General features: G+C 38.0%; 1 protein-coding gene across 2 annotated transcripts in view; it reads left to right on the forward strand.

Moving 5' to 3' along the window:
• Positions 1-13,608, forward strand: part of pthlha (parathyroid hormone-like hormone a) — a 15,937-nt gene extending 2,329 nt beyond the window's left edge. Inside the window, exons 1-4 of one of the 2 annotated variants that reach the window (XM_026919696.3) lie at positions 5,676-6,138; positions 6,583-6,698; positions 11,675-12,205; positions 13,396-13,607. In XM_026919696.3, coding sequence (XP_026775497.1) covers positions 6,592-6,698; positions 11,675-12,182 — 615 coding nt within the window. In that variant the 5' untranslated portion in view covers positions 5,676-6,138; positions 6,583-6,591 and the 3' untranslated portion in view covers positions 12,183-12,205; positions 13,396-13,607. Of the gene's footprint in view, positions 1-5,675; positions 6,139-6,582; positions 6,699-11,674; positions 12,206-13,395 lie in introns of those variants that run through there. The other variant, XM_026919697.3, reaches the window with a different exon arrangement.
• The last annotated feature ends 12,899 nt before the right edge of the window (positions 13,609-26,507 follow it).

The raw sequence follows: 26,507 nt of genomic DNA on the forward strand, positions 1-26,507 counted from the left end.
ATCTAGCATTATAAGAGTATAAAACCTATTATATGAGAATTAAACCTATTACTAGACAATTTAACTCTAAATTTCCTTATTGATTTGGAAGATCTGTCTAGAAAAAAAATTAAATTACCTGCCTATAGACCAAGACTATTTCAAGCTTGAAATTAGGAAAAGAAAATGTCTTGAAACAGGATTAATAATTTTATATTTGGTTTATTGTAATCTTATAATAGAAAAGACTAAATACATAGGAGTATGTTCAAGATATTTTCACTTTATATCATTTTCCATGTTTCAGTGTTTGTGCTGAAAAAAATGATATCTTAGTAAGTAAAAATATCTTGAATATGGGCACATGTATCTAATATAGCTTATTATGTCATTTTCATAAATCAAATATAAGATTATTCAGCCTGTTTTAGATGCCTTTACTCATTTTAAGTTTTGATAATGTTGTTATTGTTGTTATTATTTTAAATAAACACTAAAAATTATCTAAAGAATTAATTAAAAATTAATTAAATTAAAAATATCTAACTAGCTAAAAATTACCTGCCAATAGAATAAGACTTTTTCAAGCTGGATTTGAGAGAAAGTGTCTAGAAATAGCTTTAATAATCTTATATTTGGTTTGTTGTAAACTTATAATAGGAAATACTAAATAAATGTGACTATATTCGAGATATTTTCACTTGACATGAAAGTGAAGGACTTTTTTTAAGGTGACTTGACTTAGCAATCATTGACCTGTATCTAATAATTTACAGTAAGTGCACCTTAGTGATTTGTGTTGACCAGTATTACTGTCATGAGGCTTAAAACTAATTTCTATACCTAATGATTCTCTTTATTAGATTGTTTTTAAACAAATGAATTAGTTTTAACATTAATAATTCCATTTCTAGATATTTTTACTCATTTACTTCCAAAAAAGTAAAACAGTTGTGAGCTCAAAATGTCTAGAAATAGTGTTAATGTTATATTTATATGTTATATATCTAATGAAATATTAGACATAATTTACTTTATTCACAATATCTTCACTTGCTAGGATATCATTTTTTTGCAGTGTATGAAAATGCACCTAAAAAAATTAGCTAAAACCAACAACAACAACAACAACAACAATGAAAGGATTCTAAAAAAAAAAAAAAAAAAGAACTCACATGGTCTTAGTGGAAATGATTATTTTAAATCATGACATGCATTTATTAAATGTGGAATAATTAACATCTGGAGATCCCTCTGTAGTCTTGTCTTCATTAGAAAGTCATAATGACAGAGCAGTGCAAAAAAAAGTCATCTTATTAAGAGAAATTATCTTGAATATCTAGACAGAAGTCAGATCTATCTAGTATGTCCGAGCTTTAAATGTTCTTTTTATATTGGCAGATAATTTTGCTTCTTTGTAGAAATAAAATTGCAAAATTATCTGCCAATAGTAAATGAATAATAATATGAATAATTCATCCTTGAAATGAGTAAAATAAATAAATAAATAATCTTATATTTGGTTTATTTCAATCTTATAATAGGAAATACAAGATAAATTTGACTATATTTAAGATATTTCCACTGGCCATGATGTCACTGATTAATAGAGTAGAAAAAATTCAAGATACGGGTGAAAGAGAGTTTGTAGATTAAAAGCAGGCCTTTATATTCTTCACTGCCGAACGACAGAAAATTTTGATGAAGCTAAAACAGCTTTCCTGGCTCGTTCCCCACCGCTTTCTGCCTGCCAGGAAAGACTTTTTTTTTTTCACCTGTTTATATGCAGGTAATGTAGACTTTTCTAGTGACCTCGAATGAGGGTTTTTTTTCCCTAGCAAATGTGAAACGCTTTATATAAGTGATGAAAGGACCACATGGGCTGTGGACTGTAACAGGTAGATCAGGTCAACACCAAAAGGAAACATCCTATGGGGGGAAGAAGTCATAAAATGCCAGAGACTGCACTAATTTGCACTTTGCTGCCTTACTTGGGGGCAAATCGTTTGTCAAGAGAATGAGAGTCTTCAATTAAAAGAGCTTCTGGGTGAGGAAGGCAGTCTGTTTGCTATTATACGCTAATGAGTGAGTGTGTAAAAAAAAAAAAAAAAAAAAAGTCAGGTATATTGCATTGCAAAAAAAAAAACACGTGTTGTCCAGAAGCTAGTGACTGATGCCATGCACAATGGGCTGTAATTTGGTAAAATGCATTTGTAAGGGCCTCCACATGGATCGATGCATGTGAATCATTATCTTAAAAGCAGGAGCTCACGACATATTTTGATGCCTTAAGCAATCTTCACAAAAGTTTTTTTTTTGTTTTTTTTTTTTAGGAAGTGTGCAAGTACAAATGCATCTCTTGCAGCAGTAAACAAGCAAATCAAGCTATCTTAAAGGTTCAAAGAGTTCTTAAGTCAAACATAAAGACCGTGTACCTAAAACAAAATCACATTTAACAGCATGTAACTGTGTGACTGAAGCCTCTCTAATGTTTTAAAGGCGCCTATGGCAATGCTGAATGAGCATGTCTGCTGTGTGCGCTGGCAAGTCCAGCATGGAGGAATTCCTAGAATTCCCTTGATGTGTCTGTGGGTGGGATGCTAACATAAAAGTGAGCCATGAAATCAGTGTATGCAGGTTGAACAATCTGTAGAACATCAAACTGACTCACGTTTGTGGGAAAATAGGACAGAAATGAATAATGATTCATTCGGCTTAACTCAGGCAATTATCATCAGTATTCAATGAGTGTGAGCATTATAACCAAGTTTACGTCTCAGGAACAGTAATTGTAAGGTCTTTTAAATTAAATCAGAAGCATTTTTATGTATAAAAAAACAGCCGCGACAGTTTGCATTGGCTCGAGGGCATTTGTGGTGCCCAACAATCATGAAAATCCCTGAGCACAGGCTTTCACACAGCAGGCATGGACTTTTTTCATGGCACGTCAGAGCTGTTTTGGAGAATATTTTGCTCTTACAGAGTCCTGGAGGTGGTCCAGAACATTAGCCAAACATTCATAAGGAGGCAATGCTCTAATCCTGGATGAGCACTCAGTGCCGCCAGATTATTCAGCCTGATGATGGGTGGGTCGGATTGGTTATTTCAACCCTTCTGATTAAAGCAGGAGAGGGAAAGGGGGAAACGATGAAATGGAAGGATGGTGGACAGTGAAGTCTGTGACTGGAGAGCTCTTCTGTGAAATGCAGGAAATGACAGGAAGTGGGTGCGATCATGGGAAGAACCCTTCCCTCCTGCCATAGTGCCTCAGACCAGGAAAAAGGCGCACGTTCTGCTTTTAAAGGTCCCGTATAGAAGACAGAAGGAAGTCCTTGGGTGCATTATGCTCAGTTAGAGAGCCAGCTTGGCCCGTTGCCTCATGAGAGCACTTAGGTATCTCTCCAGCTGAGTTACAGTGAGGGGCAGGAATGTTTCCTATAAACAGGCTCCAAATTCAAAGCTCCGTGTCCAGCTCCCTGTAGCAATTTACTATGTGGGAGTTCAAGCCAAACTTATGAAGCTGTGTGGGTCGCTATAAATGAAACTTTCCAAGGATGACTGCTCTGATGACACAAAAGTATGATCCAGTTTGGATTTTTGTCCCTGTTGCCTTTTACATTGATGACATTGAACATCATGGTCCTGTAGAAAGACAGAAGACAGTGGCTTTATCAAAACCCAAGACTACAGGACTCAGATTTGGGTCTGACAAAAATGTGTAATTTGACCTCTGACTAGGAAAAAAAAAACAAAAAACAATAATAAACACCTCCTCAACTCGGAAATTCCTACTCAGGAACTCGGATTTCAGCAAGTGACATCAAATAAACATGGCTGCTCACAGCATTAACAGTAAACACAGCAGCACTTCTTACCTTTAAATGAGTTACACTGTATATACAAGCATTAGCTTTAGATCAATCAATATACAGACATTTTCACTTGTTAAATCTATCACACTGACTGTACAGTTCTGTTTTGAGGAGGAAAATATACATCATTCATCACAGTTAGCTGGCTAGATTGGTGCTAAAAAATGAACATGGAGGAGTCCATGTTTTTTCCTCACTTTGTAGCTCGAAAATGATGTAATTCCGAGTTAATTCCGACATAATTCCCACTTCCGAGGTTAGTCGAATGCAGCACTACATTACGAAGTTATAGACAAAGCCAACTTCCTGATAGCAGAAAATGTCATCAGAATTAGTTTCAAAGGCAAAAGGAGGATAGAGATTAAAGGCAGAGCGGTCTAATCCTCACTGCTAATGCTAGTGGAACAACATTTTGATTCCGAGAACCTGTAAAGGCCTGATCTATTACACATCTACCTGCTGAGTAAGAGATATACATATACAGAGACTTTTTCTGCTCCTGAAACTGTAGATGAGAGCAAAATGCTGAAGGAGACTTTACAAGAAGTCTTCTACTGCAAAAAATTGGCATCTTAGCAAGTGGGAATGTTTTAAATATAGTCAAATCTATCTTGTATTTCCTATTATATGAGTGAAATAAACCAAATATAAGATTATTAAACCTATTTCTAGTCATTCTTTACTACTTTCAAGCTTGAAATAGTCTTGTTTTACTGGCTGATAATTTTCCATTTTTTAGCATGTTTTTTCAAGAAAGAAGCAAAATTATCTGAATAAGAACTTGAAAGCTTGAAATCAGTAAAAAAAAATGTCTAGAAATAAGTTATAATAATGTTATATTTGTTTTATTGTAATTTTATAATAGGAAGTACTCAATACATTTGATTATATTCAAGACAATTTCACTTGATGTCATTTTTTTGCAGTGCATAAATCATCATAATATGTAGAAAATAGCGCTTGTATACATGTATGCTGCTTAAAATTCCAGCACCCTCAATGTAAAACACCTTCCTGTGTCTCTGTCTGAGGATTTTAAAGTATAAATGATTGTGACTCCTATAAAATTAGAATCTGCTCTGTGGGTGTAAAGTAAGACCTGGCGTCTTTGACATAGTGCGCCGTGTAACAATTCCTCATCCACGCTGCTAATTCATACTTGTCCTGAAATGAAACACAAAAATGGCTCAAACTTGTGCCAATGAAATATCACATCGTTAATAGCTCTCTAGTTTGTCGTATAAGTCACTGGTGAGCGTAAAGAAATACAACCCAACAACCCCAACACGCTCGTTTCTAATGAGCCCTGCTATGTCTCTGGACTCCTTACACTGTTTATCACATGTACTAAATTGGCTCTTTGGGGTGTAAAGAATGCTGTGAATTTCCTTTAAAGTGTGTCTTCAGAAATCCAGCAACCACGTCGTTGCGCCTGGCGTGCTTGCTGATATGGAAGCGTCTCACACCTTCCTGTTTAATCATTTTTTCACACAAACTACCACAGACGGGTCTGTTCTCCTTGTGTGACACATTAAACATATTTCATGTCTAGCTGAAATGCTCCTTGGGCGCCACCTTCTTGCCACATCTGGCCTCTCTTTCTTCTTCCTAAAACACACACATACACATTCGTGCTCACTTCTACACAAGGATTGACTCTTTGTGAGGGCTCCCCGAGTCATAACCTCCCCTCCCACTCTTCCTCTCTTCCTTTCCACCCCCCTTTTCTCTCTCTCTCTCTCTCTCTCTCTCTCTCTTTCCCTCCCTCTCTCTCTCTCTCTCTCTCTCTCTCCCCTCCTTCACTCCCTCAACCTGCACTCAGACAGTTGTGCTTAAACTTTCCCATCACTGCGCTGGTCCACAGCCTCCTCTATAACAGGCTGGAGCACAGCCTCAGGCAGCAGAATAAGAGAGACTGCCTTGCTCAGATCACCTGGAGAACACACACTCACACACCTCACATCACGTAGCCTCTGGATTCCTTTGGGCTCAGTTCTGGTTGATTCAAAAACTTTAAATGAGTTCGGTGGAGATAAGAAGAGAGAAGACAAGGAGTTTTGTTTTTTTTTAGGGAAGTGACACATGTTGGAGAGTTGATTTGGTGAAATTTTTCCTCAACGTACAGAAGACGTCAACATCTGGGGGTCACTGCTTGATTGGTGCTTGGCTGCTGTTTGGTTTTATTTCATAGCAGCCTGGACACTTTGCCTGAACTTTGTCAGTCTTTAAGTACTGAGAGGACAGAAGCAAGAGGCCAGTCTGAGAAAAAGACATCGTTGTTGGGAGAGTAAGTTCTGTGTGTGTGTGTGTGTGTGTGTGTGTGTTGTCTCTCAGCTGACTTGGGTTTTGCTAAGTTTTGTTGTGGCCCAGAAGACTTGCTGGAATTCTTTTTCTTTTTTTTTTTCTGAAGCATGATGAACTGGTTTGAGTTAACGTGTCCTGTAGCCTTTCAGTCTTTTCTCCTCAACTCATTCTCATAAGGCAGTGCAATGAAGGAAAACAGGACAGACATTTATTTTGTGGTTTAAAATAAATTCTTCCATTGTCTGTTTGCATTTATACACCCAATATAGCAACACAATGAACAGCCATCGCCAGAAGTTACATTTCCGTTTGCCATGCCAAGTTTACAGATGATTCAGATACTGAGAAATGATGTGTCCTCCAGCACGTGGGCTCGGATCTTTATCTAATATGCGTTATGTGTGTGTGTGTTTTATGTTTTTTGTAGATTACAAGGATGTTGTGTTCAAGGAGGATTCTGCAGCAGTGGTGTTTGGCTGTGTTTTTATTGTGTTCTCCTGTGCCACACTACGGCAGGCCCATCGACGCCCTCAGCAACAGAATGTAAGTCAATGAGCTTTTAAAACTTGATGCTGTGCATATGTGTGTGTGTGTGTGTGTGTGTGTTTGTGTGAATATGCTTCCGTCTTTTGGTGTCTATAAAAAACCAGCTATAAACTAACTAGATAAATAAATGAATAGCTGTTAGTTAGTTTTTTGTAACGGAACTTCTGCTACTCTTACTTATATCACCTGTTGAACAGTGCGAGAGTGAGGTGGGTGGCTGTACCAGGACGGAAAATGTGCTCATTTGGAGATCGTGCTAGGAGTTGTTTTCATTGCTAGCGCCCACCTGTGTGTTTACTTAGAGGGGGGTGAACACTCACTCCGATGGAGCGCTCTGACACCCTCCACCTCTCCACCTTTCCCGCTTCTCAGATCACTCCTTTCTCAGCTTGTTGGGCCGTGACTCAATTTCTTACCGTGCCAGTTGCCTGCTGCCATCCATTTCTCCAGCGGCCTACCCTCGGCCTGTGCCACAAGGGGCTCGCTGTCTGATAGAGAGGGGGCTTACAGAGAGGAAGGAGCAGCAGAGGTGAGGAGTAAAAAAGAGAGAGAGAGAGTGCTGATGCTGGACTAGGCGGCGGCCCAAGCTAAACGCACTCTCCTGCTGGAGTACATTATGCCGAGCCGAGTAAATGTGCTTTCATGTCCGGCGCAACCCTGACCAGGGCCCAGGATGCAAAACATAGTTCTGGAGAGCCATTTGCTTTGGAAAGCTAATCTCCCATAATGCTCGTGCACTCCTTGGCCCGGCCTGTGGTGGTTTAACCTTCCAATCAGCTTTTAATGAAGCGTTAGTGAGAAACAGAATGAGGGTGTGTGACAGTGTGTATATGTCATGATTCATGTTTTTGGGGAAAGTGTGTGTGTGTGTGTGTGTGTTAGAGAGAGAGAGAAAGAGAGCTCTTTACTCATCCTGTTTTCTTGAGTTTTGCTCGTACTGGGAGCATTCCACAGTGTTAATGTAATGAATGCATCTTATAAATGACATTACAAATAACACAGACAAATTTTCTTTCAATATAGAACCATGTGCGTGTGTGTTTGTTGGGATGGTACAGTCGACTTTCTGCATGAAGGAGCAGAGACACACACTCGGACTGCGTGTCTGCTGACTAAAATCCGCTGTGCTGCTGACTAAAATCCGACTGAGCTCGTTTTCATAGTTTTAGCATTACAAGGAGGATCTGTTGGAGCTGTTGTGTTGATGCAGGATCGAGCTCTGGGCTGATTCATGTGTCTGTATGTGTGTGTGTGTGTGTGTGTGTGTGTGTGTGTGTGTGTGGTCTCTACTCCCATACAAGCAAGTTCCAAACGTGTTTGTTTGTTGGTGGTGGAAGGTGGTGACTGGTTGTTGGATGAGGCCACGGGCTTGGCCATTCACGGCTCTGTTTAATGATGTGTGTCTAGTCACCAAAGACTGCGATGTGTCATTTCACCTTTGACCTCGGAATAGTCAGACTTTTCTCGTTACTCTGCCACCTACGCTGACTGAACGATCCTTTAAAGGAAAACACTCCATAAACAGTTCCTGCTGGATCTATTAATCAGCAGTAATCATTGCCAGGACAATGGAACTCTTTTATTATTTTTTCAGCCAATGTCAGAACTTGTACTAATGCAGTCTCCTCCAATTTTAGTCCTGATAATAATAATCTCTAATAGACTAAACTCTCGCTTGAGCAGGGGATATTAAAGTATCATGTAGAGGCAGCTGGATCCAAATAGCACAGGTCTTTCATCGGGATCCACTCAAGATCTTTTATCTTTGTAGGGGCTCACAAAACATCCAAAAGGGCGTGTACCGTATATAACAAGCTTATGCTGACAAGTCGGCGTCGTTGACAATCTGCCATTGAGCACAATGCCTCCTACTGGAGTTTAACATGGCCGCGTCCCAAGTAAGCCAGAGAAGATCAAACACATATGCGCCTGAAAGATTTCTGAAAGTACACGCATTACATTACGGGGCCAATTACAGGGCACTCCCACCAATGCTCTATTTTTTAAAACAACACAGATAAACATCTTCACAGCTTCAGGTGGACCAAAAAGCAACAGCTTGACAGCTTCCATGTGCACGTTTTTTTTTTTCCACCAACTATCTCTGATTGTGCCTTAGGAAGCATATGAAGTGAGCTTCCTATTCAAAGTAAAAACAATAGTAGATATAAGTATAGTGATTCCACTTAGCTGTGCATTTTGCACTTCTATTTGAATCAGGACTAAAGCAAATTTTTAAGACTTGTATAAATCAGTATGTAATGTGTGCTTCATCAGCTGAAAAATGAGAAAATAATCAAAAGAAACCTCTGAGCAATTACTTTCAGTCAATGTAAAGTATCGAAATTTCTCTGGAATTTTTTTCTGGGCGTCTGCTAAACACTGTAAATGTAAATGTAAAATGATGGTAGAACAGATTCATTTTTTAAAAGGCGTTCCCTATAATTCAACTGTAAAACCCAAATTAAGAAACATGTTTTGCCCATTTCTAACACTGCACTGGAGGTAGAAACATTTTTATAACTGCTCATGAGAAATAATTAAGTACTGGTCATTTATTTGGCATGTTCTCCTTTGAGCTGACTCAGACCCAGATTCTCAGCAAACCGAATAAGTGTGCTTTAATACCGTACATGATTGCGCAATAACAATGCATTAACAGCTGACTCTGTGCTTTTATACTGACACACACTCTTTCAGCGCACAGTGGAGCCTTCAATCCTGTCTGCTCTCATCCGTGTCCTCTGCAAAGTATCCAAAATGGAATTGGATATTTTTAGACCAGACCACATACCATCTCATTCATATCTCCCTTTACCTTTACTATCTAGGTCACACAAGAGCAAAAAATATTCAGTTTACATCATACGCCCAACCTGTGGAAAAATATTCATATGTTCATATATCAGTCTACAATACATACATTGAAACATATCAAATCTGACATGGTCATGGTTGTGTACTTTCGGTCTTCTGTGTAATGTAATGCTCGTGCTCGGGGCCGTCTGAATCCAAGATTAAGAACAAAGGCTTCTGTGTGTGTGTGTGTGTGTGTGTGTGTGAGTGTGTGTATGCTAACATTCAGCTTCTACCCTTTGACTTGTCACTTTATTCCCATCAGTTAACTTATCTGTGCACACAGAGCAACTGGATTTTGGCTTTTGTAAAAGAGTGCTTAATGCTTTCAGGAAAGTTCTCTCTCCTAAACTATTTAGGACACGTTTTTGGGGATGATAAACTGTTTTTTCCAAAGAAGGGGAAACTCATCTAACAACGCCTGGCCAATAATTCTCTACCAGATCAGTTTAACAGAGTGGTGGGGAAATAGCCATATTTACACACGTGTTGTGTCTGTATTGATTTTTTATAGATCACAGCATGTAGAAGGACACACACGTATAACCAACGTGTACCACTTTACCTGTTAAAATGAAAAAGAGCTGGAGCTGAGACTGATTCCCGAACGGCTTACGTTGGATTAAATAGGCTGCGGAAGCCATTATTTCACACAGGGTTCGTTTGAATAGATGATGTAGCACAGTCATGTAGGGAATATGAAGCCACTTGGGATTCATCCATCAACTGATTATATAAATAATCAGTTATAAAATAATAATAAAATTAAAATAAATGGTTATGAATATGAATGTGATCATATGTATGGAAAAAAAAGGTTGACCAGGTAGAAAAGAGGAATGTTCCTATGACGGATACAGTGTTTGTTTCTTCTGGACTGTGCTAAGACATGACTGAAATTGTCCTGATATGACCAGTCCATTCATCACTTTTAATAGTTCACTTATTACTTTACTGCCACCTACTGGTAACCGTGATCCACGCCTGCCGGCTCCTACACAGCTGCAGGAGAGCGGGTGTCAGACCCACCGCCGCTCTCTCCCAGGCGAAAGAGTGAATATTTTGAAATAGCCCCGAATTATGCTTTACTTTGGCACATTGAAAGCACCAGCTCTGTGATATGTGTAATTGTTTCAAGACATTTGGACCATGTGCCCAGTATCCAAAAGTGCATACGATAGCAGAGGGCTTTTTCAACTGCAGAAGCCATTGAAGCAACTGCAGAAGCGATTGTCAGAGGTACAGGCACCTGGACTTGGGAAGCGTTTTAAGTGGGACGCAATTACAGCATTAAATAGAATTAATGCTAAACAAGTTTAGGCTGCCTGTCAACATTTTAATCATGTTTCCTCTAAAGAAAGTTCAGCGTGATTATTGGCTTTTGGCATTTTGCAGGAATGCGCAGCTCGAGACAGCTCTGATGTACTATGTTTAAAACTCAGAGTTAACTATGTGAAGGACGTCTCAAAACAGTTAAAAACCTCTACGCCCCCAGCAGGTCGTTCCACGGCACAGTGCGCTATTTGAAGGCGTTTCACATCATCACTCAATGATTTATTATGGTTAGATGAAGGGATCTGGAACTGTTGAGTCTTTTGGGGAAAGGCTGAACAAGGCCCAAGGCCAAGGACCGAGTTTCACAAGGCCGAAACGAGGAGAGAGCAGATTTGGCACAGTGTTGATCCTCAGTGTGGATTCGAGTTAAAATGCACCATGTTGTGGGTTGGATTTCGGGTTGGATTATCATTATTATGATTATGATTAAAACCAGACACACACAACATTTGCTTACATGTCACGGATCACTGCAAAATAAATCCATGTAGAGTTGATTATAAAACCACATCAGGTCAAAGAGACGCTTTTTAAAGTTGGATTTTAAAATGATGTTTCAGCATGATACTTTAAGGTGCTTGGCTCAATTTCTTTAATGAACGAGATTTTTAAAGTCTTATTATAGATGTTATATGTTTAATATATTGCATATTATACATAATTACATACAAGTTTGAGTCAAGCAGTGTCACTTTACTCTAAGAAGTTATTTCATCTCCACCACCACCCCCTCCCCTCTCTCTTTCTCTCTCTCTCTCTCTCTCTCTCTCTCTCGCTCTCAGGAAGCGGTCAGTGACACATGCCCAGCTGATGCACGACAAGGGTCGAACACTGCAGGACTTCAAGCGGCGCATGTGGCTGCAGGAGTTGCTGCATGAAGTGCATACAGCCGAGCTCCGTGAAGTGCAGCAGCGTGGCGGAGTCAGTGGTGGAGGCGGGGCTATCAGTGTAGGAGTTCCCATGGGTGTAGGCATGGGCATCAGTCTGAGCCCGGGCACAGCTAACCCTAAGCCCGCTGGCGGCACCAAGAACCTGCCAATCAGCTTCAGCCCAGAAGACGAGGAGGGCACCAACCTGCCGCAAGAGACCAACAAGTCACAGATATACAAAGATGGAGCACCCAAGGCCGGGATCAAGAAGAAGAAGAAAGGAAAAGCAGGAAAGCGAAGGGAAGGAGAGAAGAGGAAACGGCGAACCCGTTCACTGAACAGGCCAATGGCTATCGAACCAGACAATGGCTTCCACCTGGAGCAGCGAATACACACGGCCCAGCAAGCAGCGGTGCACTAGAACACTGTCAGTCTCTGACAACGGTAAAGCAACCTCGTCTTTCTCATGAGAGCACTGCGTCCATATCAGTGATCATCACTATAGTCATTATTTATGGAAATAATGGCCTGTGTGTGTGTGTGTGTGTGTGTCTGTGTGTCTGTGTGTGTGTGTGTGTGTGTGTGCAGGTGTAAGAACAATGCAGGAAATACAATCTTAGCAAGTAAAAACCTCTTGTATATAGTCAAATGTATTTAGTCTTTCCTCTCATAAGATTACAGCGAACTCAATATAAGATTATTAAATATTTCTAGACATGTGTACTCATTTCAAGCTTGAAATAGTTTTGTTATTGGCAGATAATTTTGCTTCTTTCTAGAAATAAATGCTTAAAATGAGTAAAATTATCTGCCAACAGAACAAAACTATTTCAAGTTTGAAATTAGTACATGTCTAGAAATATGTTTAATAATCTTATTATATTCTATTAGCTAAATTTGACTATATTCAAGATATTTCTACTTTCTAAGACGAAGTCAAATAAGAGACGAGGATCATGTTGCATTGACTAAAATCATCTTTTTGCTTCAGTTTCACAAACACCTGTCATTTTTAATACATTTAATACATTTATGTAATTTTTATGTAAGTTTTAAAAGGTTTTTTTTATGCCAAAGACATAAAGTTTCATGTAGGTAAAATAATTGTTATTCAAGAAATTAATTTTATTTAATTCATTTAAATCATTAATAGTGTTAATTGTAGTATAAAGTAAAATGGATCATTTGAGTATAAATACTGAACCTTTTGGGAATCACTGTTGGTTTCTGGAGTTTCTCTGAGGCCAACATCTTTTGCTTGCACGCACACACACACACACACACACACACACACACACACAAATACTTTGGCAATAGTTCTCCACTTGCATTTCCATGCTTCCGCACGGAGGAACTGCACACTGTTTGATGTTGAGTGCAGGGTTCGGGATCAGTCAGGCTTTTCATGTCTCCTTTGCATAATTGCAAACACCTGTACAGCTTCCCCTGAAAAATCTCCTCAGTCTGACCAGAAAGGTTATAAATCCTCAATATACCAATCAGACACAAAACACACAAAACAAAAATATCTGCACGCAATCGCCCAAAACTCTGTTAGGGAATTATTGTGATATAAAAAGCTGAAGAATTGTGTCTCTGAAGCTGACCTGGTCTCTTTCTGTTTTGTCTTTCAGATTCGTAAGGACATTAGACGTTATATATATGGACACCAAAATGCTCATGTTGCAGTAATCACTGTAATGGTGATAGTTGGAAGAGTTGCTAGCAAAAATATTTATTGTATGTAAATATTCTCAATTAGTGATAAACGAATAATAAAGATAATGATGAAACATTATCCCATTGCTCTGTGGGGCTATAGATTTTGATCTTTGTGAATACTTTGCTTTATTCTTTTTTTTTTTCTTGTTTATTTTAATATATATATATATATATATATATATATATATATATATATATATATATATATTGTAAGGATTATACCAATTATCAATGTCAGATTTGCAGTAATTTATTTTGTTTGAATGGTGTATTTATTTTGTAAAGGTATCAAGGTGCTGCTGATCTTTTATATTTTTGTACCATAATGCACTTTAGATATATAAATATAAATCTATATACAAGTAATGCCATTAATTGACTTATTTTGTGGTTATTTGAATGAAGAAAACAACAGCCCTCCTGTATTTTTTTTTCTTTTTTTTAAAGCCATTTCTCTGTTTAGTTGTTTGTCTTCTCGCTTTGGCATTCATTTGTTTTTGTTCACTGTTTATTTTTGTTTTTTCGTTTCCTTTGCTGCTGACCTGGATGTCGCACGTGTCATCCGCAGATTCAGTCCTAAGAACACTAATGTATATGATTTATTTTCTTTTATACAGTACAAGTTGTACATAAACAGCACACACGCTCTTCACTGAACTCATGTTCCTTGGCACTTGCACTGACTAAACAATCCTGTATTGAATGGATTAAACATCTGACAGTCACCACGCATTGCCCTGAGTCCTGTGTGTGTGTGTGTGTGTGTGTGTGTGCATGTCTGCAGTCTAATCATAAAATGTACAGTGGGAAATACTCTATTTCAAATTTGATCAATTTTATCCACATTAAGTGTGAAATCTTTACTTTATGCATACAGAGGGAACACTGTGTATGTGAGAACACTTTATGTGTGTACAAGTGGGTAAGAAATGCTAGCATAAACATTTACTACCAAAGCTAAAATTGCTTAGTTTACTTAATTTAATGAACATATTTGAAGCGAAAGTCTGAGTAATACTCTGATAAACTAAACTTTACACTACAAAATAAACACACTCTACAAAAAAAAAAAACACCTTCTACAAACACAATCAGATTGAAAATGGACAGATTATCAAGTAGAAAGGATAAACAAAGATAACTGCTAAGTGAAGATCCCATCTTGGGTTACATTTCTGCCTTTCATCCACCATACCTCCAGACTGCTTGTCTCTATCGCTGTCTCAAGCCGCATGAAAGTATGTGCTTGAGAAAGCAAAGTGGGTGTGTGTGAGAAGTGAAGTGGAAAGAAAAGTTTGTGTGAGGTGAATGGACCCCACGACCCTGTGAAAACAGTGTAGGTGTATTAAGGACTGTGTACAATCAACACAGAGAATCGTTATACTGCTTTTTCTGGCACCGCTCACTCATACACATATACAGTACACACGTGTTTGCACAGAGTTTATTTACAACAACAAGGCTTTGCTCCTCAGATACACTATACGGCCAAAAGTTTGTGGACACTTGACCATCACACCTGTATGTGTTTGCTGAACATCTCATTCCAGATTTATTCCCTCTGCGCCACTCTTCTGGGAAGCTTTCCACTAGATGTTGGAGCGTGGCTGTGGGGATTTGTGTTCATTCAGCTACAAGAGCATTAGTGAGATCAGGCGCTGATGTTGGGATGTTGAGGAGGTCTGGGGTGCAGTCAGTGTTCCAGTTCATCCCAAAGGTGTTCAGTGGGGTTGAGGTCAGGGCTCTGTGCAGGACACTCGAGTTCTTCCACTCCAACCTTCACACACCATGTCTTCATGGAGCTCGCTTTGTGCACAGGGGCATTGTCATGCTGGAACAGGTTTCAGCCTCTTAGTTCCAGCGAAGTGAAATTGTAAAGCTACAGCACACAGAGACGTTCTATACAACTGTTTGCTTCCAACTTTGTGGAAACAGTTTGGGGAAGAACCACATATGTATGGGTGTGATGGTCAGGTGTCCACATACTTTTGGCCATAAAGTGTATATGCAACACCTCGATTCTTCTGGCCAGTAATGGATTATTATGAGCTTTTGAATGGCACAGAAACAAATTAATGACAGCTTGCATGACATTACCACCTACAGTATCTCGTACTAAATGGAGAGTAAGCCCTTCCCACTTTTCACTGGTACTTCAGGGCCCTGTAAATGTCACGCATGACAGCGAAGAACTCTGACTATTACAGGATCCTGAACTCAGCAATAAGATCCTAGTCAGTCTATACACACACACACACCCACAAGTATATGTGGAAGGAATATGTGGTTGGTCAGATTTAAGAGAAAATGTCATTTGCGGTTTACACAAACATATTTAATGTCTCATCAAAACCAAAACCTCCATCCATCCTGATGCCCTACTTCTGGTTGGAGGTCTCATCATTGGAAACAACTCGCTGCTGCTGAGGATGGCCTCCAACATGGACAGCCTGAAGATACATGAGATTACTGTAGATGGTACCACTTAGAAACCATGAAGATGGCTATGGACTTCAATTGCTGTGATAGCTTTAGGGCTGTAATTGCCATGAACAGTTTTGCACTCAAGTCTCCATCAGTGAACAGTTCAATAACTTCAACACAATAGACTTCACGTGAAAAATATAATGAACTTTCATGGTTACACAATTGCACTTTTTGACCTTGTAGTACACAGTTATAGAAGGGAATTATTTATAATCGCACTATCCGTGTCACCCAGATGAGGATGGGTTTCCTTTTGAGTCTGGTTCCTCTCAAGGTTTCTTCCTCATGATGTCTCAGGGAGTTTTTCCTCACCACCCTCACCTCTGGCTTCCTCATTAGGGATAAATTCACATATTTACAATATATTTTTTTGAATCCATTTATTTCTGTAAAGCTGCTTTGTGACAACATCAATTGTTAAAAGTGCTATACAAATAAAATTGAATTGAATTGAAAATGTGATTTCATTGTTTACACCAGTGGTTCCCAAGGTGTGAGGCGTGGCTCCCGTTGTGAGGTGTGGGAATACTGCAGGGGCGACACGGGGAGACGGAATGGGAGCGTACAGGACGTGAGAAATAAAGCACACTGTAGTGAGGGAAAAGCTAGATCACAAATTGTAAAATGATGGAACGAAATGTAAAAAATGTAGAAAATGTAGAAAATGTAGAAAATGTCGAACTAATGGTTACATATGAGAGTTATCAGCAAACATTGTGATTGTTGCTTTGGTTTAAGTTGAATAAACCCTGTGCTGGTGCTCTACAGAGGAGCGCGATATCAGCTGGCTACACATCTAAAAATGTTGCGTTAAAAACAACCCAACTAAGGGTTAATATAGCACCTACCCAAAGTTGGGTTATTTTTTAACTCAGTGCATTGGGTATGTATGTATGTATGTATGTTTGTATATATTATTATTATTATTATTTAAAAAGATATTTTGTTTTTGCTGCAATTTGTAGTCACACATGAGTGTAATTCTACATTTAGCCCTATTCTGATTGGATTGGTTTATCAGCCAGATGTCTGTAATACATTTTCTTAAACGTCTCCTCAGTGATAAAACTCTCGCATCTGGACAGCAATAACATTACTACAGAAGGAGCGACTCTCTAGTGGGTTGTAGTTTCTATGATGTTTGCATCACGTGGTCATTTCCTTTAAATATCTAAAGTTAAATGATGATAAATTAATAACGGTAAATGATCTGAGCAGTTCACAATATAAGCATTAAATCATTTACAGTATTAATTTATTTTAGCATTTAACATTAGATATTTAAGGAACTGTTAGTGATACAGCTAGTCATGATTTATAGAAGACTAAAAGTTGATGATATTGTGTGAATATAAAGTAATGCTTTATACCTGTCGTTATAACGGCTCCTTTAATCAGCTACGACTGCCCAGGCCAAGTAAATGCACTACAGAGTGTTTAATATCTTGGGAAGTGTCACTGATATGCACACTCCGTGACTACATACGGCAAGTAGGAGCAGTCTGACATCATTTTTTCCAACATGAAGTGACATCTACATAGAAAACCACAGACGTGTATCCGGACTAAAATTATCAGACAACTGTTGAGTTTTGTGAAAGACACTACATAACTCAGCCTGTAAATTTCGCAGAGGAGAACGGAGAAAAACACAGACATGGCCAGAAATAAAATCCCCAGGACCCCGTGTACATTTAATTCCATCCGAATAGGGCTTTAGACTGCACTGAGACAGAACTGAGCAACACTCAAGACTGCAGCAGTGTGTTTACAAATCAGTACAAATCTAACTATAAATGTAACTATGAGCTTATATGCGCTGTTTATCTCCACAGAGTGTAGCTAGCCTAACATTACCGAGCGCTCTATCGTGATTAACATCATATCTTAACAGTGATTAAGGGCGACTAACAGAAAAGACGTTTTTCATAAAAATACACTCATTTTAAATTTGTGTATAAAATCACATTTGCGAGGTTATCTCGGGACATGCGCAACAGTAATGCAGCTAATAAGCTAACAAAAATAACGTCAATTTTATTTATTTATGAATATTAAAGAGGCAGACATAATTGACTTGAAATCAGTCAACCACATGGGATATACTGTATCGCTAACCTTTTTAAAGGAAAGCAGCAGACAGGATAACAAATCAGCAAGTTCAGTCTGTTACAAGCTGGAGTGCTAAAATTTAAAATGGCATCATGAGACTGGAATATTTGAACCAACATGCTGGATTGTTGCCAAATGAACTCAATAATGAAACAAATCACCCAACTAAACTACCCAATATATGCAACCCACATGCAATGTATTTTACTGTGTACAAGCTAGCAAGACAACCCAAGAATAAAGGTATACGTTTGTGAGGAGCTTTAAAAGATATACTTTTCAAAGTAAAGGCAAAAGTATGGAAACCGCTGACTTACACTAAAGTTAATTTAAATAGAAAATCTAATCTACTAGCCTGAATTATGTAGAGTGGCTGTAATCCACTGACTAGCATTGGTGTGATCCAATCATGTTATCAAATCTCTCGAGAAGATGATGCTAGGACGTCGGCTCTGACAGGAAGTGATGACTAGCATTAATTTAATCACCTCATATGTGGTGCAGTGGGTAGCATTGCTGTCTCACAGCTCCAGGGTCTGAGGTTTGATCCTGACTGTATACGTGGAGTTTCATATTGATTTTATTGTTCATTTTATTTACATAGCGCTTTTAACAATGGACAATTGTCACAAAGCAGCTTTACAGAAAGCTGGATATTAAATTTAAATTAAAATTTTTAATTTATGCCTAATGAGCCAGCCATAGATAAACTCTCTGAGAAGAAACCTTGAGAGGAACCTGACTCAGAAGGGAACCCATCCTCATCTGAGTGAATGTTGGCTGTACACAATGAACACAAACTGCATTTAAAACTGTTTTTAATGGAAAATAATTCATTCGCATGGAACCGACAAGTTAACTTAACAAGATAAATAAAGTGTAAGAGAAGAATTTATGTTCTTCTTCTTCTTTCAGCTGCTCCCATTAAGGGACGCCACAGCAGATCATTAGTCCACATTTTTGATTTGGCACAGTTTTTTTTTTTTTTTTTTTCTTCCTGACGCAACCCTCCCCAGTTTTATACTGGCTTGGGACCGGCACTGGGGGTGCACCGTCTTGTGCAACACCAGTGGCTGGGGTTGGTTCCCTGGCCGGGAATCAAGCCCGGGCCGCAGCGGTGAGAGCGCCGAGGCCTAACCACTAGCCCTCCAGGGACCCAGATGAATTTATGTTCAAGGAACATACTTCTTTTGTGGGGAACTGACATACACATTCAAATCAACTTTTAGTTTCATGCAAAGAAACAAATTTCAACATACTGCACTTTTGTATGTCACTGTAAAAGCTGTCTTTTCTTTCTTTTAGCACATCCTGTCTGAGTAAATCCACCACCTTTATCATCATCCGCAAGGCCAGAGAACCAGAGCACAGCTTTGGGCTACCCACAATCCTAAGGTCATAAAGCCTGAATTCACAAAACACCTTCCTTCAGCATTCTTCTCCCATCCCGCTTATTAATATCATCAAATTCACAAATCTATCCCGTGCTCTGGATGAACAGACATCTGCTGATTGTATTCATTCTGGATTTGTTTGGTCAGTAAAACCTGATAAAGCCAGTGGATTTCAGTCAAACTGCTATATTTACACTTCAGCGTCATCAGTATAGATTCAGTATCATCGCTGTTCTGAAAACTGACCCCTGATTTTCAGAACATCAATCACTTTCCAAACTGGACTATACCATTTTTAATTCTTTCAGAAATTAAATTATTTTAAAGCATATACAGGTTCTTTATATGATGAATTTATTACTATTTAAAATTGCATGTCATATGAATTTTGACTTTTTGTCAATAACAATTTTTCCAATTTTTTTTCTTCATTAATAAATTAGTGGATTTTCCATGTGTAGGAATACCAAAACATTATACCTGAATATAAATAGATAAATAAATAAATAAATAAATAAATAAAACTTATAATGTGGTTATAAACAAAAACTGTTAACATACAAGTCTAAAATATTTAATGTTGATTAAGAAATTATGGCAATATTCTTGACTTCTACAATATTTACAAAGTTTATGACTGTTGAATGATGATTTTGGAGATAAAAAAATCTATCTTCAAAGCAAAAAACATGGAAAGAAGAACAACAAAAAAAAGTTTAAAAGTCTGGCACAAAATATATATATATTTTTCAATTTATTTAGGATTTTGTGTAGATAGTTGGTAAGGATATACCAGAGACAAGCTGCACTCAGAATGGCAAATAATCAACTGGACAAAAAAAATTAACTGGAGGAAAAAAAACTTTCTACTTCCAACTTTCTACACAAAATCCTAAATTATTATTTTTTTTAATCGCCATAATCTGTAATTATGCTTTTAAATCAGAGTTCTACATTGGGATTTCTACTGAGTCATGAATGATACAGCCTTAGTTTTATAGCCTGTCAGTGGTTTGGCAAGACATCATATCAGCTTCAGGCAGACTGACTACAACAGACACACACACACACACACACACATCAGAGCCCCACTGTGATCTTTCATCACATAATCACAATCTCTGGGAGAGGAGCCACCGTACAGACCGTCCTACTTCTCAAACACTTTGAAATAATGCATGCAGTTGGTAATTGAGAGGATAAGTGATTTTGCAGACCAGCAATTGTCAAAGAAAAAAAATGGTGGCCTGATAAGCAGAAAACAACGTGAATTTGATCCATTTTAGACATTTCAGTTAGCCCACTTCTCTTCCATGAAGAAGAAAGATGAATACATAAATGGCACAAAATTAATATCCACTGATGAATTATTGTTTGCATGAAGGATAAAATGACACTACAATGCAAATGGGAGCTGCAGATAACAGAAATCAGAAACAGATGATGGAAATACAGTAACAAAAGCTACTCATATCACTTGACATTACCACAGCATTTGAATCTGATTGGTGAGAAGGCGTTGATTAATTTTTTAGAACAGCACGGCTCTGACAATAGTGCTGGCTATATATACAGTATTGTGCAAAAGTCTTGGCACCCTAATTTTTTTTTTTAGTACAAACTTTGTTATAGAGTTTTATTTTCTGACTTCTACATTTTTAATTCAGTACAAAAACATTTTAGATTCCAAACATTAGTTTTCCAGCACAAAATGAAATGTTACAGAAAAATGTTTGTATGTCAGTAAAGAAAGCAGCAGATTCCATAAGAGACACTTTTCAGATAAAAACATAATGAAGGCTGCTGGGTTTCGCTGCAGAAATAAGAAGCGAGTCGACAGTCAAAGTCTCCAGAAGAACTGTGGCTGCTTCTGCAAGATGCTCAGTAACACTTCCAGCTCATTTCCTTATAAAACTGATGTTTCTGTGAGGTGATGTTTATTTAGCATTTTTGGAAGGAGTCTCCACTTCCAGTCCTTTGTAACTGTCAGGGGTAAAGCTGTAACTTTACGTTTTTCGTCATGGGAAAGTCTTCAGAGGAACGAGTGCTTTGCAGTTTCTCAGTAACGTTACAAGCTGCATTTTTTTTTATTATTAATTTCAAGAGAGGCTGGTGAGGGAACAATGGTTTATAGCTGCTATAGCGAAAGTGAGAACAGGAAGTAACTTGCTTGTTGCTGTGGGATAAAGTGAATAAAATCCTTTGGGAAATGATCAGCTTCGGAGTGGGCATCATCACACCATGCTGTCGTTGATTATTTACCTATAACAGCATGACCTGTCATGTCTTATTCCTTACTCACTATACAATCTGCATCCGTTTATTAGGAAAGTGACTACAGATGTGAAGTAATTAAGTAATTAAAGTTAAGTAAAGGTTATGGGTTAAATAAAGATTTTTGGAATTGCACTTTAAATGCTGATCTAACTTTAGTGATGAATAAAGAAGATAACTCAGCACTAGTGACTAACCTCAGCCAGTGACTAATCTTATAAGTGCTGGTGTTCTTGCTGTAGTTTCTCTGCAGAAGGACTGGGTCATGATTCACAGCATTGTGGAGAAATCTACTGAGAGAAACTATACAGGAGAACTGGACCAGACAATTACCTTCCCAGCAGGGAAATCGATCAGGCCACAGGCGTGGGAAACCTCTGCTCGATTTCGATGGGCGGCTACACCCCCCGAGCCATGAAAATTACTGGGATTATTGATTCGGTGGATACTCTGCCAAGGCAGCTACTCCGCTCGCTTCTACCTGGCCCCTGATCTCTTTAACACCCTGTGAAGCAGCGCTCGCCTGCTCGGTGGGAAGTGTAGCGGTTTGGACAAAAATGAGGCAGTGTGGGCAGTTTGGTTTTCAACAAGGTTCCATGGATTGTGATGAAAAAGCCAGCCATTTAAATAAACACTAACAAGCTTATACCCACAGAGGCAGGAAAGAAAAAAAAAACACATGAGGCTCTGGCTCTCAGGGCCACGTTTCCGAGCCCAGCTTCAAATCCTTTACAAACAAAGAGGGGCTGAGTTTGATTTTCAGCCTGGTTAAAATCACTCCAAACAGAGCAGGCACACAGCTCACCTCAGTCTGATGATTACTCTAATTACGATTAACCCTTAGAACCCGATGAACGTAATTTGCAGGCATTTCTGCACTCGGGCTTCTCGGTTTCATAACACAGGAACCATTTATTGCTCGGGAATACGACGCACATCATTAGAAACAGAAGGACTCACACTTTCCAATCATCAGACCTGCTCTATGTGATAAAGTATCAGCGAGTAATCTGGTGTTGGAAAAATATACGTTCAGGATTGTGTCTAAAATATCTTCCTTACACTTTATATTACTGTATGTCTCAGTTTTAATTCACAGTAAAGAGAAAGGAAAGGTGTTTGTTTTTCACAGCTATGGTCTGGATGAGTAACGAGTGTGTCGATAGCATCAGTGTTACAGATTTGGCAAAAAAAGGAACATCCATTTATCTCTTAAAACACACACTGCTTTATTTTCCTTGTTTATTTCCAGTGTTTTGAAAAATAGGAATATTTGAATATTTTGTCAGAACTGTGAATCAAAATGCAGTTAGGCTAGCAGGAGAAACATGCACAGCACTCAAGAAGAGAGAAGTAGATAAACATGTTTATTCAAGTTATTTGTTATATACTTGAATTATACCAATGTTTTCTACTTAAATAAGATTTGATTTCATCTTTCAGTTTCAAGCGATGTCGAGTATTATAAACAGATGATAGTAAATTCCCATATCATTCCATAATTGTGCAAAACTATTCCAGAAATTACTGAGTAAAAACAATTTTGGCAATCAGCATTAAAGCACAAGTATGCATTAATGAAGAAGTATTCCATCTTACATTATTCATATATTCTTTCACATTACTAAGAATAATCACGGAGAATCTACTCTTACCATTTATTAAAAGATATCTCCACTAAAAACTTATATATATATATATATATATATATATATACATATATATATATATATATATGATCAAAAATGCTTTTAGTATTTACAAAACAAATACTGTATCCTAGAATGATATGATGTGTATGAAGTCCTATAGTGATTGCGGGGTTAGAAGCCTAGTAATAAAGGAAGTGAAAAATATTACTAGGCATAGTAATATTAGGGAAAGCAAGGAAAGTGGTATAGTGGTGAAAAAATAGGCTAAGAGTTAGCAAAATACTTTCCTTTTGTGAGCTAATGAAATGTGTAATTGACATAGGGTTAACTACGTAAGGTTAATTATTGTAAATGATAACTTGACCCTGTGGTGTTTGCATTTGAGATGTGCCAGTGGGAATGTTACAGAAATTTTATTTCCAAGAATTTAATAATAATAATAATAATGATAATAAGGAATACTTCTATCTAAACCCACACACAGTGTCCCTCTAAAGAGCATCAACAGTGTGTTGTTCAGCCTTTACATCTACAGAACTAGAAATCGTTTTCTATCTCACCCCAGAACAACTCCTACTCCACTTATTTCTTGTCTTCTTTTGGGTCAAAATTGCAAATTTAAATTTTCAGTAAAAGTTGGACAACACTAAAAGTATATTTTAATCATTTTCACTCACTTCCTCTAATGAACAAGGAACATTACACTAAAATTCTGACTATACAGAGGACGAGTATGACATAGCGAGGGCCTTTTATTAGCCATACATCTGACGTCACGGTCACAAGGTGATGACTTGGCCTAGACGAGTACTTAGGAAGGAAATGAGCAAACAGGAAACTCCACTAATTCCAGAGAAGGTCTTCTACTCGGTCATAGAACAATGGTTACATATGTTACCTGAAATAAATCAGGAATACTGAGACACATCTAAAGGTATATGGTGTGAGAGTTCACATAGACACTAAATCACTAAATCATATGATCTAGGCACAACTGCTGACTCAGTGTTTTTCCTCAAACTGTAAGTGTTAAGGAATTTTGGTTCTGTGGTAATGAGTAGAAGTTCTGATTTGGACCAGAAGAGGGCACACAAGAGAAAATTACACAATTAAAGTCTGGCACATGCTGCATGCTACAGCAGCACTTCATCATATAACCACAAACACAATAATTTACATTTTCTGCTCAAAAAAGGAAAGAAAATACTTACTTGTACTGCTGTAAACTGTTGTTACAGACTCACTGTACTGATATTATAACTAGCAAACCAACGTGAATAAATTAAGTGACCGCATAAACCAAGGCAGCTAACACTAGCTAAATATTATAATTAATTGATTGTATGATCTTAGTGAACACTCGGAGTAGCTGGTAAAGTTAGTCAGTCACTTCGTTTTAAATGAACTTCACCTACAGAACAAGCGGAGCATAAAAGAGCATTTCTCCATTCAGAGGCGTCACTAGAAAATCATGCAGAGCTGCAATTCTTTTCCAACAGTTGACTGCTGTTTATATTTTCAGTTGGTACATTACATTAGCTACTTATACTTACATTACTTCGATTAACATGATGGATTAGCTAATGCCAGGTAGCTAGCAAAATGTAGCCCAGTCAGTCATGACTCAAAGCTCTGAAATAATTTAATAGTGCTGCAGTTACCACTTTGAGATAGCCTTCATTACACAATTTTAAGTTGAACTTCAGGTAATAGCTCTCAACGTGCACGCTGAGGCTCGAAGCAGGGGAGTGTCCATGACCAATATGGGCTGGTGAGAGGCAGACCCGCTGTCTGACCAGTCATATCCACTGCACATGCTCTGGCTCCAAACTCAGTCAAACGTGGTGACTTTCAGTTCTACCAAATGGAAACATATGTGATTCCTCGTTATTGTTTTCAGAACTTCATATAATTAAAATAAATGTCAAAATTTCACCATGTGAAGGGTTTTCCCAGGCTGCCACATATATTTGTAACTAAATATGTATGTGTAACTAAATGTTATAGTATACTGAATATTGCTGTCATTGTATAAGAATCTAAAAGCATACTAACCTCCTTCTGAAAGAATACGTCCCAGAGGCCTGACCTAAATCCTATAAAGCATAGATGCAACAGAGAAGAAGTGAACAGATTGCCGACGCTCTAGTCTGGATGAACTGAAAGTGCTGTTGGTTGAAACTTGGAGAAAACTTCACCACAACTGTTACAGAAACTGGTTGATTCCAGGCCCATATGTTGTCAGAAGTTCTGAGAAACAAGGAAATATTAAAACACTGTAACTGTGATCTTTAATGAAGCCATAATCAAGAGTCCAAATACATTTTTGTCTAATTATATAATATAATTATATATTATACAGTATATATTCTAGTACATCTATTATAATTTTAGACTTTTTAAACACTATAATCAATTTTTTGATCATGAGTTTAGGTGATTGTGTAATGTTCAACTATATTTTTCCTAAATTTCCCTTTCGGGATGAATAAAGTACATCCATCCATCCATCTATCTATCTATCTATCTATCTATCTATCTATCTATCTATCTATCTAATGTTTGTCAGTTTTGACCATTTCCAAATTAGTGCCTGTCATTTGAGAAGTCGACTCAGAAATCTGCGACTATACCATCATCAGCACTACAGTGATCCTGAACGAGTGGATCATTTCATCTCTCAAACATCATGTGATAACTGTGGAGATGTCCCAGATAATGAAACTGACCACCCTTTCAGCATCACTATAGCGTTCTGTCGCATTCTCAAGTGACAGACACTAATTTGGAAATGGTCTAACACTGATAAACATAAGTCTAGATGGATAGATAGATAGATAGATAGATAGATAGATAGATAGATAGATAGACGGACAGACAGACGGACAGGCAGATAGTATCCCCTCTGATAGTTTTGGAACTGCAAGGCCAATGCATTTCCTTTTGCTCTACACTGAAGACATTTGAGTTTGAGATCAAAAGATGAATATTAGACGATAGATCAGAATTTCAGCTTTCATTTCCTGATATGAAATGACACACAAATGACAGTCAAATGTCTTCAGTGTATAGCCAAAACAAAAGAACTGACCTTCATTCCAATAC

The sequence above is a fragment of the Pangasianodon hypophthalmus genome, chromosome 9, assembly GCF_027358585.1.
Source record: "Pangasianodon hypophthalmus isolate fPanHyp1 chromosome 9, fPanHyp1.pri, whole genome shotgun sequence".
Lineage (NCBI taxonomy): Eukaryota > Metazoa > Chordata > Actinopteri > Siluriformes > Pangasiidae > Pangasianodon > Pangasianodon hypophthalmus.